Source organism: Canis lupus, chromosome 34 (genome assembly GCF_003254725.2).
Source record: "Canis lupus dingo isolate Sandy chromosome 34, ASM325472v2, whole genome shotgun sequence".
NCBI lineage: Eukaryota > Metazoa > Chordata > Mammalia > Carnivora > Canidae > Canis > Canis lupus.
The window spans coordinates 18,010,150-18,030,831 of NC_064276.1; the positions used below are offsets into that span (position 1 = coordinate 18,010,150).

The 20,682-nt window shown below is 40.0% G+C and overlaps 1 protein-coding gene across 1 annotated transcript in view; it reads right to left on the reverse strand.

Annotated features, from left to right (window-relative positions):
• Positions 1 to 6,828: 6,828 nt before the first annotated feature.
• EHHADH (enoyl-CoA hydratase and 3-hydroxyacyl CoA dehydrogenase) overlaps positions 6,829 to 20,682 on the reverse strand; it is a 48,488-nt gene continuing 34,634 nt past the window's right edge. Inside the window, exons 6-7 of the mRNA XM_025451178.3 lie at positions 19,357 to 19,698; positions 6,829 to 9,893 (exon numbers count right to left, since the gene is read on the reverse strand). Of these exons, the coding sequence (XP_025306963.1) occupies positions 8,632 to 9,893; positions 19,357 to 19,698 (1,604 nt within the window). The 3' untranslated portion in view covers positions 6,829 to 8,631. The remainder of the gene's footprint in view (positions 9,894 to 19,356; positions 19,699 to 20,682) is intronic.

Sequence of the window (20,682 nt, forward strand, 5' to 3'; positions counted from 1 at the left end):
GAAAGTGATAGCACGTAGTCAGTGAAGTTGATATGTGAGAACTGCCATGGCAGATGGTGAAAGAATCAAAAGACTCCAGAGAAGTAACTTGAGGTAAAAAATATACATAGGCAATGGCAAATTGCCAAATGGTTGAATGATTGGTCGAGGCCTAAAAGGAGAAATATTGGATGATAGTGGGCAGCAAAAACTGGGGAACTGAGGCATGGACTTTGGGAATGGGCACCAACCCTGAAGAGCTGTGCATCACATGTCATGTCATCACATTAATGTCATCCTGCAAATTTCGACCACAGAAGATAAATTACATAAACAAGTAGGTAGAGTGGCCAGGCTAGCTGACATCAATGAGCCAGTGTCCTTGACCACCTTTGCGAGGGCACAAATAGCCTGTAAACAGAGTGGGCTGTAAGGATGGAAGCTATGCACGAGCCCAACAGGATGGGCTCTCACTCACCAAGGCTAATCTAGCTCCTGAATGTATAGCTAGCCCCAGGCACTGTACTACTGAATACTGAGTCCTACTACTGAGTCCTGAGACCAATCAACAACTTGGTGGTAAGCCAATTATATTGGAACTCTTCACTCAGCAGATGAGGAATTCATCTTGACTGGAATTGATGTATATTCCATCTGTGGGGTTTCCTTTCCTGACTGCAGGGCTTTTTTTCCAAGGACTTAGAGAAAGTCTGAGCCAGTGACACAAGAGCCCACATAACATTGCATGAGACCAAAGGACACACTTTAAAACAGAGGTGGTGTGGAAGTGGGCGTATAAGCATGGATTCCCTACTTCAATTATAGTTCACGATAATACTTCAATTGTAGTACAACCCCCAGAAGCTATTAGCCTTCCTAACAGAATAACAGAGTATCTCTTTGAAGGTATCCCTAAGGTGCCAGCTTGGAGATGACATCCTGTGAGGATGGGGTACAGTCCTCTGGGATGCAGTTCACACTCTGAATCAATAACCATTACATGGTGCTATGTTCCTAATAGGTAGACTACAAGGTTATGGGAACCAAAGAGGGGAAGTAGAAGTGACCCCATTTACCATTACTGCCAGTGACCTATTTGGAGAATTTTATTTCCTGTATCAGCAACTAACACTCTGGGATCTAGAAGTCCTGGTTCCTGGAGGAGAAATGCTTCCACAAGGGACATAGGTAAGAGCCTGTTTACACTACATGCGCCACGCAATCACTTCTGGCTCTTTGTGTCAAGGAAAGGAGTCCCCACTCTGGCATGGGTAATTGCCCCCAATCACAGGAGGAGGCAAACTAAAGATAAAACATCATCAAGGCTAAATAGAAAATTTGACAAACATAATTTAACTAGCTTGATCTTACATTAGAAACCCATATTCATCAAAGAATGCACATTCTTTTCTAGCACACCAAGAATATTCATAAAAATTGATGAGAAGTGAAACCAGAAGAAATCTACTAGGCAAATGCCAGAGAGTTGATAGATATTATATGGATCCAAATATTTTTGATCATGCACTTTCATTGTCATAGTTTGGGTTCCCTGGTAAGCAGACTCTGAGATGGAGAGGAGGAGTATTCTTGGGATGAACACCTGTGAAGGAAAGAGGAGGAAGTGGGAACGAGCAGAGGGAAAAGTTGAGTTCAATGCAGTGCTGATAAAGACCCCAGACCGACATCACAGAGAGCTCTAGAGCCGTCAGTCTTTCTGAAATGGGGCAAGAGGACCATGAATTCCTACTCCTGCATTGAGCAGTCATTGGATGCAAGCTCCCTTTGGAAGAAGATTGACCTTGAGCAAGGCAATCCCCAAAGAAGGTCATTTTTCTGGCAGCACTGCTAGCAGTTAGGAGAATAAATCTCTCATTCCTAAAGGAGGATCTGTGTAAAGATACTCACATAAATTTTAGTATACAGGGATCCCTGGGTGGTGCAGTGGTTTGGCGCCTGCCTTTGGCCCAGGGCGTGATCCTGGAGACCCGGGATCGAATTCCACGTCGGGCTCCCGGTGCATGGAGCCTGCTTCTCCCTCTGCCTGTGTCTCTGCCTCTCTCTCTCTCTCTCTCTGTTACTATCATAAATAAATAAAAATTAAAAAAAATTTTAGTATACATCTCTGATATGGAGGATGTTTTTAAATTGTATAATTTTGCTTTTATATTACATTATAAAACACAATAAAATAGACATTTATAAATGGAGGCAACTGGGGAACACCTTAAATGTCTAACTCTTGATTTCAGCTCAGGTCTTAATCTCAGGGGTCTTGAGTTCAAGCCCTTTTGGGCTCCACATTGGCTCTATGCTGAGCGTGGAGCCTACTTAAAAAAAAAAAAGAAAAGAAATTTATAAATGATGAGATAATGATGAAATAAATAATGTTAAAACATTTTGCTAATAGGTGATGATTTCATCCTATTATTGACTAATATCATAAGACACAATACACACTTAGGGCAAGCTTCATAATGAATGGTAGATTACAAATCAATATTCCTAATAATGTTCTTGGTAATTTCAAAGCTTTTCAGTCAACCTCTTGCCGGATCTGACTAAATAATTCTATCTTGTAATGCACCTGATAAAAAACTGATATCAGATCTATTGGCTCCTCAATTTTCCTGTTGTTTACCTTTGTGCTATTTGCATTACCTTTTAAAAAAAGATTTTATTTATTTATTTGAGAGAGAGAGAGAGAGAACAAGCAGGAGAGGGGCAGAGGGAGAAGCAGATTCCCCGCTGAGCAGGGAGCCTGATGTGGGACTCGATCCCAGAACCCTGGGACCATGACCTGAGCCAAAGGCAGATGCTTAACCAACTGAGCCACCCAGGTGCCCCTATTTGGATTATCTTCAACGTTGCTTTTCTTTCAGGGTTAATTTGGTCAGATTAAATAATTAAGTCTAAATATCCACTTATCCCAGCTTACACAATCTGCAGTATTTTTCAACATGCTAACAGCAAATGAAAGAGGGAAGAAGCCACTGTCAACCTCTCTATATGTTGGAACTTGGCCTCTCCCCACAGGATACTTCATTCCTGACATATGGCTGCCTACAACAGGCATACCATACAACCTGGTGAGGCCAACAGTGTCCACATACATGAAATAGTAATAAAGATTAATTTCTTATTTTTTGGACAAAAATAAGTAGCAATCACTTCTAATATTTTCTGCCTGTACCTCTATGGATTCATCTTTTATACTTCCTTGGGAAGGGCTTTATCTTCAGAGATCTCTGATCTACGGACCAGAAGGTTTGTGTACTCTAGATTTACCACCTCCTTTGTGGTCAGTGCTGAGAGATAGCCTTTGTTTAATTCAAGATATGACTTCTTTAATTCTTCTTTTTCTTTTTTTAAAGATTTTATTTATTTATTCATGAGAGACACACAGAAAGAGAGGCAGAGACACAGGCAGAGGCAGAGGGAGAAGCAGGCTCCATGCAGGAAGCCTGACGCGGGACTCGATCCCGGGTCTCCAGGATCATGCCCTGGGCCGAAGGCAGATGTTCAACCGCTGAGCCACCCAGGCGTCCCTTCTTCTTTTCTTTTGTGCTATTGTTGATTACCTTCTGATAATGCAAACTTTGAGTATTTTTTTCTCTAATTAAGTAGGAGTCCATCTGAGGTTCAAGTAGGCCTGGCAGACTGTTTCACTAAGTGTTGATTTAAAGCCCTATTCTCAGGTTCTTAATTAGCATCTCCAAGAACTGCCTACAACAATTCTATGTGAAACATAACATAAAAATTTACGAGCAATTCAGTATCAAGTTAAAAAACACATCATACTGGCAAATTCTTTTTTTTCTTAAAACAAGAAATCCTGTTTAATGAGACTGGATTCTTAAGCCTGCCTGTGCATCAGAATTACCTATGGCACTGAGAAAAACAAAAACAAAAACAAAACCCCACTGATTCTTAGGCCCTGCCTGTGATAATTAAAGACCTACAATGACACTGGCTTACTTACACATGACTTAGTCACTTACACTGACTACTTACACATGATAGGAACTTATTTCTTTCTTACATAAGTGACTGTTGGAAAGTAGAGTGACAACTCTGCTCCAGGAGGTCTTTGGGGACCAAGCTCTTTACAGCCCTCTATTCTGGGCATCTGGGTGGCTCAGATGGCTGGGCATATGCCTTCAGTTTAGGTTGTAATATCAGGGTCCTGAGATCAAGTCCCCACATTGGGCTCCCTGCTCAGGGGGGAGTCTGCTTCTCCCTCTCCCTCTGCCCCTCCTCCCAGTTGTGTGCACTCTCTCTCTCTTTCAAATAAATAAATACATACATACATACATACAGCCTTCCATTCTGCTATCCCTAAGGCATGACCTTTGTCCTCATGGTCCAGGATAGTGGTTGGACTCCAGCTGTCACATCTGCATTCCAGGCAGCAAAATGGAGGGAGAGACAAAAAAGAAATAGGCAAAGAAAGCACATCATGTGATTTCTCAGGTAGGTTCCCAAAAGCTGCCATGTGATGCTTCTAGATACATCCCATTGTCTAGATCTGTCCTCACATTCACAGTTGGATGCAAGAGAAGCTGACAAATAAATTGTGTATTTTGAGCAACCTAATGCTCAGCCAAAAAACTGAGAAGTTTATTATTACAGAAGAAGAAAAACTTTGGGGGACAGCCAACAGTCTCTGCCAAAATGTACAAATTAACAAATGTCTAGGCCTTGGCAGACTTCGGCAATTCAAGGGCAGTTATGGTTTGGTTGGAGAAGGTTTTGCCCTACCCACCCTGAGGATTTCACATTATGGCCAGAATTGGCAAGTGCTTCCTCTTACAGAAGGTGGAGTGACCCTAACTAGAGTGAAAGCTCTGCTCATGTCACCTTATTAGATGCATTCAGGCACTCATTCTGCTAGGCTATTTTAAGCTTGGTGAAAGAAAATAAATATTACAATTGAAATGTCCTGGAAAAAAAAAAAAGAAATGTCCTCAAATACTTTAGACAAGAATTAAAAAGCTCTGTTCATCTCTCTTATGTTCCTCTTCGTCAGAATGCTAGAAAAATATATACTAAGATGAACAGACTAGATGAAATCTTTGTGAAATTTTGGTTCCATTGGAGACACCAATAGAAAGGGAAATTTTCCCTTTACTTTTGTTAACTAACTTTTGGTTAGAAAGATACTTATAGCAATACACAGAGGAAAGAATTTTTGACTTAAAACCTCTACACGAGTTGAAAACTCTAGTTTTTGACTTGAAAACAATGATGGGTGTTGCACAACTCCCAGGGGTGCTATTCACATTATTTCTGTGTGAATGACAACTGTTGGAACACAGTATGAATGGCATCCTTCAGAATTGTATAATAATGCTGCTGTCCTACCAGGAAGAGGTGTAATTTGTCTGTTAATCTCAAAATTATAAGCTGGCAAGATAAGCAGATGGCCTTGATAGTCACAAAAATAGTCAAAACTATTTCTGTTCTTGCAGGAAGCTGTTTTTGGTCCAGAGAACTTCATTTCTATTAATCTCATCAATGGCTACCAAGAAGGGTCAGCCAATCTAGGAAGCCTACAGTATTTCAGATTTCTAGGCGTCTATTTTAAAGATGAATGTAAGACGCTAGAAATTTCAGATTCCTAACTGCTGTGGAGTATGATTTGCATACACTATTCTGAAACATTATTAATCGGGGAGTTTAAGATCCCACCCTCTATCTCTCTCATGCACACCTGTTCTTGCTGGAAGTGACTAAGTGGATAGAAACCACAGCTGCACAGTGGCTGCACAGTGTAAGGAACACAATCTCATCCTTAGAGCTGGGGCGTTATGGCAAAGCTTCAAGGATGCTTCTAATATATAGTTCTTGTCAGAGCAATTGCCATTAGAACACATTTTTAAAATGTCATTCAGAAGCTTTTTTTTTTTTAAGACAGGCAGTTTTAAAATAATCAATAACAACAATGATAACAAAATAATTCTTCTCAGCAAGTACATTTTCAAGGATGAACTAGAGTATCCTGGACAGGCTTCATCATATTAACCACTGTTGTATGTAAGACCCAGCAAATTTGTTTTGCCTCCTTTAGTATAAAATAAGGATAAATGAACTCCTATTTCTTCTCCTCATATTACATAGAGAATGTTAGTCCTTAACCTTTATTGGGTCACAGACACTTTTTGAGTCTATGAGGGATGCTTGGGTGGCTCAGCCGGTTGGGCATCTGCCTTCAGCTCAGGTCATGATCCCAGAGTCCTGGGATCGAGCCCCACGTCCAGGCTCTCTGCTCAGCAGGGAGCCTGTTTCTCCCTGTTCTTCTGCCCACTGTTCCCCCTGCTCGTGCTCTCACTCTTTCTGTGTCAAATAAATAAATAAAATCTTAAAGAAAGAGAGAATATGGTGTAAGATGTGGTACCTCTTCTAAGCAATACATTCATATTTGTATACATAAACATTAGCATAAGATTTCAGGGATTTTTTAAAAGGATTTTTTATTTATTTATTCAGAGAGAGAGAGAGAGAGAGAGAGAGGCAGAGAGAGAAGCAGGCTCCATGCAGGGAGCCTGACGTGGGACTCCATCCCGGGTCTCCAGGATCACACCCCAGGCTGCAGGCGGCGCTAAACCGCTGTGCCACAGGGGCTGCCCGATTTCAGGGATTTTTGACTCCTAAAATCTATTCACAGACACTCTAGTTTCAAAGGCCCAACCTGGAAGGTAGTGTGGGGTGAAAATGAGTTTTAAGAACTCAAAATAAAATCCACTCAGGGTCTAAAGAAGAAAAAGTGTGTGTATGTGTGCACACGCGCACCACTCCTTTAACATTAATTTGCAGATAAGTCACTTGGCAGAGTCACTACTTTGCAAATTATTTTTAAAATTTTCTTTAATTTAAAAATTTATATATCAATTTATATAAAATCCAGCAATATACAATTTAAAAATTATTCTAAATTAAACTACAATTCAAGGAACACTCTAGAGTTTTTGTTTTTGATAATAGAACAAGATTTCTCTATCAGAACTTCTGATCATTTTGTTTGGGTTCACAGGTGAAAATACTGTGAAAATAGGTCATTTACATCACATTGAAGGACAAGTTGAGCCCATTTGTTTATTTACTTATTTATTGACAATTTTGAGTTATAATTCACATACTATACAACTCACCCATTTAAAATCAAACTCAATGGTTTTTAGATTCACAGTTATGTAACCATCACCACAATAATATTAGAACATTATTATCAACCCCAAAAGAGACCCTGTCCCCATGAGCAGTCCCTCCCCATCCCCTCAGCCCTAATTACTCCAGCCTTAGGCATCCTCTGATGTGCCTTCTGTGTCTATAGCCTTGCCTATTTTATTTCACACGAATGTCCATAAAATGGCCTTTTGTGATTGGCTTCTTTCATTTAGCCTAACATTTTGAAGGTTCATCATGTTGTAGTATGTATCTGTACTTACTTTATTTCTTTTTATGGCCCAATATTCTGTTGTATGGCTATTTCACCATTTGTTTATCTATTCCTCAGCTGATGGAGATCTAGTGGTTGTTTCCAATTTGGGGCTATGATGAATAATACTGCTATAAACATTTGTGTGCAGGTTTTTGTGTCGATTGGCCCCTCAACTTTAACCCCACAAAAAAGTAAAAAGAGAATCTTATGACAAAGTTATACAGATTTTGTTTGGCAGGAACTTCAGACTTTTCAAGATTCAACAATTTCCATACCCAGCATCACAAGGGCTCACCATGACAGGGAGTCTGGTATCATGACTCTATCATAGAATCAGAGGAGGTTAGATGTTTTCTAAGATCCCTTCTTATATTAAGTCAATAATGACTACTTTCTGTTACTTCTCCAGGTATAGAAAAGAATAACTGGTTGTAGACATCTCCTGGTCCCAAGGAAATTACCAACAAACATTACTGAGCCCTTTGCAAGCAGCAAGCACAACCATGCATATGGAACTGCGCTATATGAAGTAACACACCAAGTATGAATTCCCAAGCTACTCTGAGTTCCCCATTCTAGTCTAAAGTACCTGACTCCCTCACTAATTCCCAACTGTGTTTTGCCTACAACTTTAGCACTGCTATGCCATTGAGCCCCTGCCTTTCTTTCTGGTAACTACTTCTGCCTCTCCTTGGGTGACTTCCCATACTCACAGAGACCCTCCCTGCGGACCTTACCCTGCCAACTATCCCCACTCCATCTCTGAGACTCTGGACTAAAATTCATCCTGGCTTTCCATGCTGAATTAATGCCCCTCTGGACTCTAGGTTGAAAGGGGTCAGAATGAATTTGTGGCTTAGTTGCATTTATCAGTTATTAATTGTTGACATCTCCAACTATCAAAGCCCTTGGAAACCTTAACTTATTCCTGAGTCTCTCTCCTTAGCTATTATGGTATCAATGCAAGTTTTATTCACTGGGATTGAAATAATTTATCCAATAAAGACAGATTCAGAGGCATAGGGAGCATATTTCTAAAGATCTGACTCATTAGAATAATCAGAAGTCCCAAAGAGAAGATTTAGCTGATCAATTATTTCTTCTGCTTTATATTTCAGTACAATCTTACTCAGGATCTTTGGATTTAATTTCAATGAAATTCAGTGAGCATTACCTGATGCCAGCATGTGCGTGTAACCTGGAAGGCTGAATCACAGTTTGCTGCCTGGGGGTCCTGCCAAGCTTTGCCATTCTTTCAGAGGCGGGTTGCCCAGGGAAGCCAATTTTTTCAGATAGTCACAAGGCTCTAGTTGTGGAATATCAGGATTCTGCCTGTAATATTTTTGCAACTTCTCTAGCACTGTGGGCAACCCAACTGTGGAGGCATAGAACATGGGTCCACCCCTATGCCTTGGCCATCCGTACCCGTGTAAATAGACAACATCAATGTGCTCTGGATCAGTAGCCATCCCTTCTCCCAAGATACGGAATGCTTCATTGATAAGTGAATATAAGCAACGCTCAAGGATCTCATCCTGGCTAATGATACGTGGCTCAATGTGATAGGTTTTTCTGTACTGTGACAGAAATTCAGAAAGCCAGGGGTCAGGTTTGTGAATCCTACCCAATGGCTTATCATATTGGTACCAACCTTTCCCTGTCTTCTGGCCAAATCGTCCTGATTCACAGAGCAGATCAGGAATTGGACAGTATCTCCTGTTGCCTCGCTTCCGGGCAGGAGTTCCTGAAGGCACCATAGGTCCAGTAAGACCTTGCCCTTGTCGAGATTTCCAACCCACATCCAATCCAGCAAGATCTGACACTCTAAAAGGTCCCATTTTGAAACCAAACTCTTCCAGCACCTGATCTATCTCCTCTGGCCTACTGCCTTCTTCTAACAAGAAATACGTCTGATTGTAATAAGGCTTCAACATTCGATTGCCAACAAATCCAAAACAGTTACCTACAACTACTCCAATTTTTTTAATCTTTTTTGATAAATTCATAACTGTGGCAATGGTAGTGGGGGAAGAGTATTGGCTGGGAATAATCTCTAACAACTTCATGACGTGAGCTGGTGAGAAGAAGTGAGTGCCAATGACCAAGTGAGGACGATCAGTGGAAGAAGCAATCTCATCAATGTCTAGGGCTGAAGTATTGGTGCACAGAAAAGCTTCTGGCTTGCATATAGCCGACAGTTCAGCAAAGACCCTCTTCTTCAGGTTAATTTCCTCAAATACTGCTTCAATGACTAAATCTACACCACCAAGCTCCTTCATAGATGTAGTTAACCTGGGTTTTGGTCCTAACGACGGGTGGCTGCTACGCTGCATTTTGGATGCTTCCTTTTCCAAGAGGGTAGTTATTATCATATCAGCAGTCTCTAGCTGCTTCTTGTCCGATTCCACAGCAATCACTGGGATCTTGGCCTTCGCAAGAGAAACAACAATGCCTCGGCCCATTGTTCCCAAGCCTACAGATAAGAGTGAAGAAGAGAAAGAATGATTCAATGATACTGGGAACTGAAAAATTACTCAGTAAATGAGAGGCTTCTGTGGCAATAGGGCATATAAAGAGATCAGTTCAAGGAATACAAATGGGTTGAATATTAGTTAAGATTAGGCACTGTGTTAATCTCCAGAGGATGTGACACTGAGTAATATCTACACACACACACACATTAGAATTAATAAACAAGTTCAGCAAAGTTGTATAATACAAGATCTATACACAAAAAAATCTATTGTATTTCTATATATTTGCGATGAACAATCAGAATATGAAATTAAGAAGACAATTCTATTTGTAATAGCATTAAAAAGAATAAAATACCTCAGAATAAATTTAAGAAAGAATTGTGTAAGACTTGTACACTAAAAACCACAAAACATTGCTGAAATAAATTAAAGAAGACCTAATAAATAGGTATCTCATGTTCACAGATCAGAAGACTTAATATTGTTAATATGGCAATACTACCCAAACTGATCTACATCTCCAATGTATCAAAAATTCAACTGGCTTTTTGCAGAAAATAACAAGCTTCTATCATTCATACATAAATACAAGGAATCAAGAACAACCAAAACAGTATTTAAAAAAGAACAACAACAAAAAGAACAAAAATAAAATAAAATAAAATAAAATAATAAATAAATAAAATAAAAAAGAAGAACAAGAGATGCCTGGGTGGCTCAGTGGTTTAGTGTCTGCCTTCAGCTCAGGGTGTGATCTTCGAGTCCCAGGATGGAGTCCCATATCAGGCTTCCTGCATGGAGTCTGCCTCTCCCTCTGCCTATGTCTCTGCCTTTCTCTCTGTCTCTGTATCTCTCATGAATAAATAAATAAAATCTTTAAAATAAATAAAAATAGGACAGCCCGGGTGGCTCAGCGGTTTAGCACCGCCTTCAGCCCAGGGCGTGATCCTGGAGACCCTGGATCGAGTCCCACATCGGGCTCCCTGCATGGAGCCTACTTCTCCCTCTGCCTGTGTCTCTGCCCCACGCCCCCCCATCTCTCTCATGAATAAATAAAATCTTAAAAAAATAAATAAATAAAAGTTAAAAATAAAAAGAAGAACAAATTTATAGGATTCACTTTCCCAATTTAAAAACTTATGAAGGTGCCTGAATGGCTCAGTCGGTTATGTATCGACCTTCGGCTCAGGTCATGATTCCAGGGTCCTGGGATCGAGCCCCATGAAGGAGAGCAGGGAGCCTGCTTCTCTTTCTCCCTCTGCTGCTTCCCCTGCTTATGCTCTCTTGCTCTCTCTCTTAAATAAATAAATAAATAAATAAATAAATAAATAAATAAATAAATAAATAAAATCTTAAAAAAAAACTCATGACAAAGCTACGATATTCAATCAAGACAGTGTAGTACAAGGATAGACATATAGATCAATGAAATAGAATTGAGAGTCCTGAAATAATCTCATAACTTATGGCCAATTGATTTTTGACAAGGGTGCCAAGATAATTTAATGGGGAAAGAATAGTCTTTTCAACAATGATCCTAAGACAACTGGATATCCATATGCAAAAGAATGTTGGACTCCTTCTTCACAGCATATACAAAAATTAATTCAAAAGGATCACAGACTGAAATAAGAGCTAAATCCATAAAACTCTTATGAGTAAATATTCATGATCTTGGATAAAGCAATGGTTTCTTCTGATACCATAAGCATAGCAACAAAAGAAAAAAAATTGATAAATTAGATGCCATCAAAATTAAAAATTTTTGTGCTTCAAAGGACACATTAATAAAGTAAAAAGAACCCACAGAATTATATATCTAATAAGGGGCTTCTATCAAAATATATTAAGAACTCGTATAACTCACAGGAAAAATACAATGTAAACATTTCTCCAAAGAAAATTTTCAAATAGCCAATAAACATATGTGAAGATATGTCATTAATCATGAAGGAAATGCAAATCAAAACCACCATGAGCTACCACTTCACATCCACTAGGAGAGATATCATTAAAAAGAGAGACAATAACAAGTTCTGGTGAGGATGTAGAGAAGTTGTAACCCAGATAAATTGCTAGAAGATTGTAAAATGGTGTAGCTGCTGTGGAAAAGAATTTGGAAGTTCTTCAAAATGCTAAACATGAGATTACCACATGACCCAGAAATTTTACTCCTAAGTAAGTAGGTAGGCAGGTAGGTATATATATATATATATCTCCCGAGGAGAACTGTAGACACATGTCCACACAAAACTTTTACATAAATGTTCATAGCAGTATTATTCAAAACAGCCAAAAAGTAGAAAGAAGCTGAGTGTCCATCAACTGATGAATGGATAAAGTGTATCTCTACAGTGGCATATTAATAAGCTATTAAAAGGAATAAAGTACTGATATGAATAAAGAATGAAGTTCTATAACATGGATGAACCTTAAAAACATTATGCTAAGTTAGAGAAGTTGGACACAAAAGGTCACATGTTGTATGATTCTATTTAAATGAAATGCTCAGAATAGGCAAATTCATGGAGGCAGAAAGTAGATTAGTGGCTGCCAGGGGTTGGGAGAAGGGAGATGAGGAATGCCTGCTAATGGGTACAGGGTTTCTTTTTAGGGTGATAAAAATGTTCTAAAATTGATTGTGGTGGGGTTCTTGGGTGACGGAGTTGGTTAAGTATCTGACTTTGGCTCAAGTCATGATCTCAGGATCCTGGGATTGAGCCCCATGTCGGTCTCCATGCTCAGCAGAGAATCTAATTCTTCCTTTCCCTCTGTCCTTCCCTCTGCTCATGCTCTCTCCCTCTCATATAAATAAATAAAATCTTAAAAAAAATTTTTAAATAAAAAGAATAAAATTGATTGTGGCAATGGTTGTACAACTTTGGAATATCTAAAAATTACTGAAATGTATTCTTTTTTTGGCGACATTGTTATGATGCACTTACATTTTCTTTGAATTATGGTAAAATACACATAACAAAATTTATCATCATAACCATTTTTAAGTGTGCAGTTTAGTGGCATTTGCATATTCACATTATTGTGCAACCAGCACCACCATCTCTATCTCTTTTCATCTTGCAAAGCTGAAACTCCATACCCATCAAAAAATAATCCATCCCTATCCTCCCTCCCCTAACCCAAAGAAACCACCATTCTACCTTCTATCTCTATGATTTTGACTTCTCTGGGTAGCTCATATAAGTGGAATCATATAATACTTGTTCTTTTGTGACTAGCTTATTTCACTTAGCAGAATATCCTTAAGGTTTATCCACATTGTATATACATATATGTCAAAATTTCTTTTTAAAGACTGAATAATAGGTAACCTGGGTGGTTCAGCGGTTGAGCGTCTAGACACCTTTGGCTGAGAGTGTGATCCCAGAATTCTGGGACTGAGCCCTGCATCTGGTTCCCCACAGGGAGCTTGCTTCTACCTCTGCCTATGTCTCTGCCTCTCTCTTTCTCTCTGTCTTTTTTTAAAGATTTTATTTATTTATTCATGAGAGGGAGAAGCAAGTTCTCTGCAGGAGCCCAATGCGGAACTCGATCCCAGACCCTGGGACCAGGCCCTGAGTCAAAGGCAGATGCTCAACCACTGAGCCACCCAGGTGTCCCTAAATAAAATCTTAAAAAAAAAAAAAAAGACTAAATAATATCCCATTGTATGTATATACCACATTTTGTTTATTCATCTGTCAATGGACACTTGAGCTGCTTCCATTTCTAGGCTATTATGAATAATGCTGCTATGAACATGAGTATACAAATTCTGTTTGAGTCCCTGCTTTCAATTCTTTTGGGTATATACCTGCAAGTGGAATTGCTGGATCACACAATAAATCTATTTTTAAGTTTTTTAAGGATTTTATTTATTTATTTCAGATAGAGAGAACACAAGTGGGAGGAGGGGCAGAGGGAGAAGCAGACTCCCTGCTGATCAGGGAGCCTGATGCAGGGCTTGATCCCAGGACACTGGGACCTGAGCCCAAGGCAGATGCCCAACTGACTGAGCCACCCAGGTGCCCCCTATTTTTAATATTTTGAGGAACTCCCATACTGTTTTCCATAGAAAATTCCATTTTACATTGAATTGTGAATTTTATGGTATTTGAGTTACATTTTAATACAGTTGTTATAAAAAAATGAGTAGTATCAAACCTCAAGGAGCTTATAATCTAGAGATGAGAAGAAAAAAAGTTCACAAATATCCATTGTACAAGGTAAAGTAAGTGATGTAAGAAATTCAAATTTCTTTGGTGATTCCAAGGAAAGAGATTATTTTTGGTTGGATGAATCAAGAAAAGCTTCAAGATAAAGATATTTGCAGAAATATCTGAAGAAAGATCATATTGAAATAGGTGAAATTGGGCATGTTGAACCAACCAGACTGGGGAAGGGAAGAGGAAAGTGAACACTACTTTAAGCAAAGGCATGAAGAACAGAAAATGCAGAAAAATTATCTGATGGCAAAGATGTCACTGTTTCTTCCCTATACCATTTCATTTTTCTTCTGGGCATATAGAAGACTATTCTGGATGCCATGTATCCTGATAGGGCCTGTGAGTAATTCTGGTCAATGAAATGGAGGAGGGTGGTGTGGGATCACGATTGGCCCCTACAATCTCCCACAAGATCCTTCATTACTACTGGGATGTAGGGGATGCAAAGAGCAGGTGTGAAGCCTTGGAGGAGACCCTTGAGGAGATGCTGGCAAACTATGGTCTATGGGCAAGATACAATCCACTGCCTATTTTTGCACTGCTGTGAGCTAAGAATGGTTTTGCATTTCAAATAGTTGAAAACCACAGAAGAATAATATATATATATTTTAAAGATTCTATTTATTTATTCATGAGAGACACACAGAGAGAGGCAGAGACACAGGCAGAGGGAGAAACAGGCTCCATGCAGGGAGCCTGATGTGGGACTCGAATCCGGGTCTCCAGGATCACGCCCTGGGCTGAAGGTGGCGCTAAACCACTGAGCCACCGGGCTGCCCAGAAGAAAATTTTGTGACACATGCAAATTATATCAAATTCAACTTTCAGTCACATAGAAGTTTTATTAAAACACTAATTTGTTTCCATATTATCTATGGCTGTTTTTGTGTGCAGAGTTGAGTAGTTGCAAAAGAGATCATATGGCTAGAAAGCCTAAAATATTTACTGTCTGGCCCTTAAAAAAAGTTTGTTGACCTTTGTTGAGTCAGCAGTCTCCCAGTTCAGTCTCCCTTGTTCTCCTTGTTCAGGAGAATGGAAGAGCCATTAGTTGCAAAAAAACTTCTCCTGGAATGACCTTATGGAACAAGCAGGAAATAAATCTTTATTGTGTTAAACCGTTGAGATTGTTATCTGTTACAGCAGTACATTATCTGTTACCTAATGAACCCATTGTGGATGAAACTCTTTCGTGAAAACTATTCATATATTTCTCTTCTATATTGACTAGCTTTGGGGATTGGTTTTGTTTTCTTTTGTTTTTTGGGGACTAGTTTGCTTTTTTTTTTTTTTTAAGATTTTTATTTAAGAGACACACGGAGAGAGGCAGAGACATAGGCAGAGGGAGAAGCAGGCTCCCTGCAGGGAGCCCAATGCGGGACTCGATCCCAGGACCCCAGGATCATGACCTGAGCCAAAGGCAGATGCTCAATCACTGAGCCACCCAGATGCCCCTGGGGACTGGTTTTGCATACAGAATCTTATCAGTCATCAGAAATCATTGTTTCTCTGGAATATATTTAATTTTCAAATTGTATTAATTTATTTAACATAATATATTATTTAAAAACATTTAATATTCCAAAATTAATAAACATCAGCCTTTTACTCAGTAGCAAGAAGGCTGGATACCTCTTGCTGCTATAGCAACTTGTACCCTAAACTTTAGCCGGATAAATAGGAAGTAGAGCATGGGGTTCAGAAGCCTGGGCTCCTAGCTTTCAGTCCCAAGCTTCACATAAAATTTCGAACAGTATAGAAATTATAATCTCACAGAGACAACAAGGACTAACGAAATGTAATGTGAAAGTACTTCATAAAGTGTAGCATAAGGTGGGTGGTATCTCAGATCCACCCACAGAGCAGTGAGGGAAAGGCACATGTGAGGGTAGAGTACAGTTCTCCAGTGCTCACCTCTCAGAGCAGACCTGCTAAATAATCTTTGGGGCTACAAATCAACTCAGAATCCAGATCATAAAGTGGACCTGACTAATGCTTTTTGCAAGTGTCCTAGTCATAAATTTAGATTCTCAAAAAAAAAAAATAAATAAATAAATAAATAAATAAATTTAGATTCTCTTTAGCCCTATAAATGGACACATTTCATTTAACCACTGAAACAAAAATACACATAAAAACACCATATATATTTATTTTGAAAAGTTCTTAGCTCCGGGGTGCCTGGGTTGCTCAGGCGGTTAAGCGGCCGACTCTTGGTGTTGGCTCAGGTTATGATCTCAGGGTTCTGGGATCGAGCCCCACATGGGGGCTCCAAGCTCATCAGGGAGTCTGCCAGAGGGCTCTCTCTTCTTCTCCCTCTGCCCATCCCCCTGCTCACGTGCTCACTCTCTCTCCCAGTCAAATAAACAAATCGTAAAAACAAAAACAAAAACAAAATAGTTCTTAGCTCCTAATTTTCTTCTCACAAACTTGTGGTCTCAAATGTCTCCAGAAAAAAAAAAAAAAAAAAAAAAGACTGAAAAATCAAGCTTTTCACTGTTGATAATTATGTTTTCAAAGGTACATATTATATTTATATTGAATTTAGTTTCCTCATTTTTCTCATTAAATACACATGGGGCAAGGAGTCCTGCTTCCCTAATAACTCATTGCCTTTAACTGCCACGGAATTAATTCTGGTCAAGAACCTCTTCTATTGACAGAAGTAAATAAAGAATAAGGGATGCTTTTACTACTGGTGGTGCAGTTTTAGTCAAGAGTGGTCTTCTCCCTCTTTTTTTTTTTTTTTTAAGATCTTATTTATTTATTCATGAGAGAACATAAGAGAAAGGCAGAGACACAGGGAGAGGGAGAAGCAGGCTCCCTATGAGAGGCCTGATGCAGGACTCATTCCCCGGACCCAGGATCATGACCTGAGCCAAATGCAGATGCCCAACCACTGAGCCACCCAGGTGCCCCTCCCCTCCATCTTCTTCCTTTTTGATGACTCCAAAAGCCCAGGCAAGGTGGGGGAGTGTGAACTTGTGGTATCACCAACAGGTTCTGAGAAGTCTGAACATGGGCTCATGGAAGTACACAGTTGGGGTTTTGCCAGGGGGCACAGGGAAAGGGCGATGAGTCACGGAACTTGAGGATATTGACAAGAGAGTGGTGGAAGGGATGATCCTGGAAATGAAATGTGTGAAGAGAAAATAAAGAGAGCTGATAATGGGATGTAGTTGGAATAATTGACTAAGAAATCTGGGAAGACATAAGGTTGTGGGGGAAAGTTCAAAATCTGAATTTCAGAGGTGGAGAAATATTCAGGGTAAAGGCAAGACATATGCAAAAGCCACAAGAAGGGGTCATGGATGTGAAGGGAGGGGACTGTCACTGGATCTGAGGAAGTGAAGGCACCACAAAGCAACAGGGCTGGAGGTATTGTCCGCCCAGATGATGAAGGCAATCAGGGTAGCAGCCGGATGTGGGGGAAAGTGGATAACTGCATGCCAGGTACCAACATTCTCAGCAAATGGAGGTGATAGGAGCCATGGCAATAGTGAGGAGGGAGAGAGTGACGATGAGACCAGACAGCAGAACCACAGAGGAGTGTCCTGAAGGAGAGACACTGAGAAAGGAACTGGGAAGTGACACTCGGGGCCAGTGGACTGTGAGAAAAGCAACAGCATTCTCCTGAGAGGGCTGCAGGAGGAGCGGGTGTCCAGAGTAGGCCAGGTCTGAGGCAGGGAGCTGATTAGGCCTCAGGAACATTCCAGAGGGCACAAGGAGTGGAGTAGTCTGAGGATAGACATGAAGAAGGGGGGAATGACCAAATCCTCTCCCTTTATTTGTGTCCAAGTTATCTTCCACGTATTTTAAACACCTTTTCATATATTTTTCTGAACAATATGGAGTATACTGAAAAAAACAAAACTATAAGCTTTTAGACATTTCGTGCCAGGCATGAATCTGAAATCTTTTTTAAAAGGCTCACAAGATGGGCAGCCCTGGTGGCTCAGCAGTTTAGCGCTGCCTTCGGCCTGGGTTATGATCCTGGAGACCCGGGATCGAGTCCCATGTCGGGCTCCCTGCATGGAACCTGCTTCTCCCTCTGCCTGTGTCTCTGCCTCTCTCTCTCTCTAGGTCTGTCATGAATAAATAAATAAAATCTTAAAAAAAATAAAATAAAAGGCTCACAACACTCATATTCAGAATATAAGAAATAGTGCAGAGAACCATAAGGGGAGGAGGAGAAACTGAATGGGGAAAAAATCAGAGAGGGAGACAAGCCATGAGAGACTCTTAACTCTGGGAAACAAACTGAGGGTTGCTGAAGGGGTTGGGGTAACTGGGGGATAGGCATTAAGGAGGGCACATGATGTGAGGACCACTAGGTATTGTATGCAACTGATGAATCCCTGAACTCTACTTCTGAAATTAATAATACAGTATATGTTAATTAATTAAATTTAAATAAAATTAAAAATTTAAAAACCCCATAAGTGAACAGAGTCGATGTAGAAGGAGCACAGTGTGAATGATACAGTAGACTGGGAAGATGTAGGGGGGGCTCTCTCCTCCCAAATTGGGTTGGTGCTGGATAGCTGGGAGTTGACACTTTTAGTCAAAGACTGTACACATACAACATTTTGCTTACCATTTCAGGGGGTTTAAACTCTACCAAAGACTACTCTTGGGTCAAGATGAAGAACAAGGGAAACTTAGGAAAGTAGCCCAAAGAAGCCAGTCAGAGGGCTAGCTTCTGAGGAAAGAAGATGTTTTGTTTGAAGAAATTCCAGAGGAAAAAAGTAGGTCACTGTTTCAGGGTGCAGAGGGATTTGAGGATAGTGGTGTTGAATGAGAAGTGAATGGATCCAGGGACCAGAAAGGCAGAGCCTTCATTCCAAAAACCTGGCTACAAGAGTGACAGACCACACTTTGAAATGTGGTACAAATAATAATCATTGCTGGGGACTCCAGGAGTGACTGAGTCATACAGGGAAGAGGGGGGTATGAGTAAAAATATACCCAGAGTCTGGAGTCAGACAGACCTAGTGTCAGACCCTCACACCACTTGGGTTTAGCTCATTGGTGAGAATGAGCTAAACAATGAGAATGGTGGTGTTTTTAGGCCTCACATGTAAAATGAAGATAATTCATGAGCTGGGGTGAAAAATAAGTTAGCCATGCAAGTAACATGTTTAGTATAGAGGCTGGTACGTAGTGGCCCTACGCAAATGGCAGCACTTTGTATGTGCAGATTTGGAGGATGACTTTGACCACACCCTGTTCTTACCGACAACGCCAACTGAGGAGATGGGCTGTGCTATGGCTGTTTTCCAGGATGCTCCAGAGGGAGTTGACCACTTAGTTGCATTCCTCTCTGCAAAGAAAGCATATTGCAGGGCTCTAGCCTGCCCTGATTTCTGAAGGTACATAAACAGCTCCTTCTCCTTCTGGATGCCCACTTCGTAGGGACAATGCACGGCAGCCTGGACTGCACGGACACAAGTCTCTGGAGCAAGGCACCCGGGATGCTGCTTCTGCATCTTCAAAAGGGCTTCACTGAAAATACTCTCCATGTTGGGCAAGCTCTGAATTGGCTTGTTGCAGAGTCTACGGGATTCTAGAGATTGATCTGAAAGGAATAAGTAAGAAAATTGGGTTTGGAAATGTTACTTACACAAAGGGAATATGAGTATGTAATAATAATAATAACTTGTTCAAAATACAAAATTACATACTGTTCATCAAGATTCTTTTTTTAAAGATTTTATTTATTTACCCATGATAGAGAGAGAGAGAGAGAGACAGGCAGACACACAGGCAGAGGGAGAAGCAGGATCCATGCCGGGAGCCCGACGTGGGACTTGATCCCGGGTCTCCAGGATCACACCCTGGGCCAAAGGCAGGCACCAAACCACTGAGCCACCCAGGGAATCCCTCTCATCAAGATATTTAATGTAATACTAACATCAAAATATTTGATGCACCTTAAGTCCTGTAAGATAGGATTTCACAGAGTCAAAGCAATTTTCAAGTTACCTAATTTAGGCATAAAATTTTCATTTTCCTTCTGTTCCAATGCCGAGACAGCATTATAATAGGTTAAATATCAAACTCTCAGTGATTTTAAGGAAAATATTTCTCAGTTAAGAATATTTTAGATTCAAAATAATCTCAACTCCATTCCTAACAGTAACAAAAACTTAAAAATACCTAGAAAAGAAGACAGTGTTAATTGGTACAAGGAGAGACATACGAATCAGTGGAAGAGAATTAGAAGTTCAGAAATAAATCCTGACAATTAGAGCCAACAGATTTTCAACACAGGTGCCAAAACAATTCAATGAAAGGAAGGAGAGTTTTTTCAATAAATGGTGCTGAAATAACTGGATAGCTATATGCAAAAAAAAAAAAAAAAATTCCTTACCTACAACTATATGTAAAAAGTAACTCAAAGTGGATCATAAATCTAAATTGAAGAGCTAAAACTATAAAAATTTCTAGAAGAAAACAAAGGGAAAATCTTCAGGACCTTGAGTTAGGCAAAGTATTCTTAGCATGATTCACGAAAGAAAAAAAAAATTAAGACTTTGTACTTTGAAGGATACCATTAAGA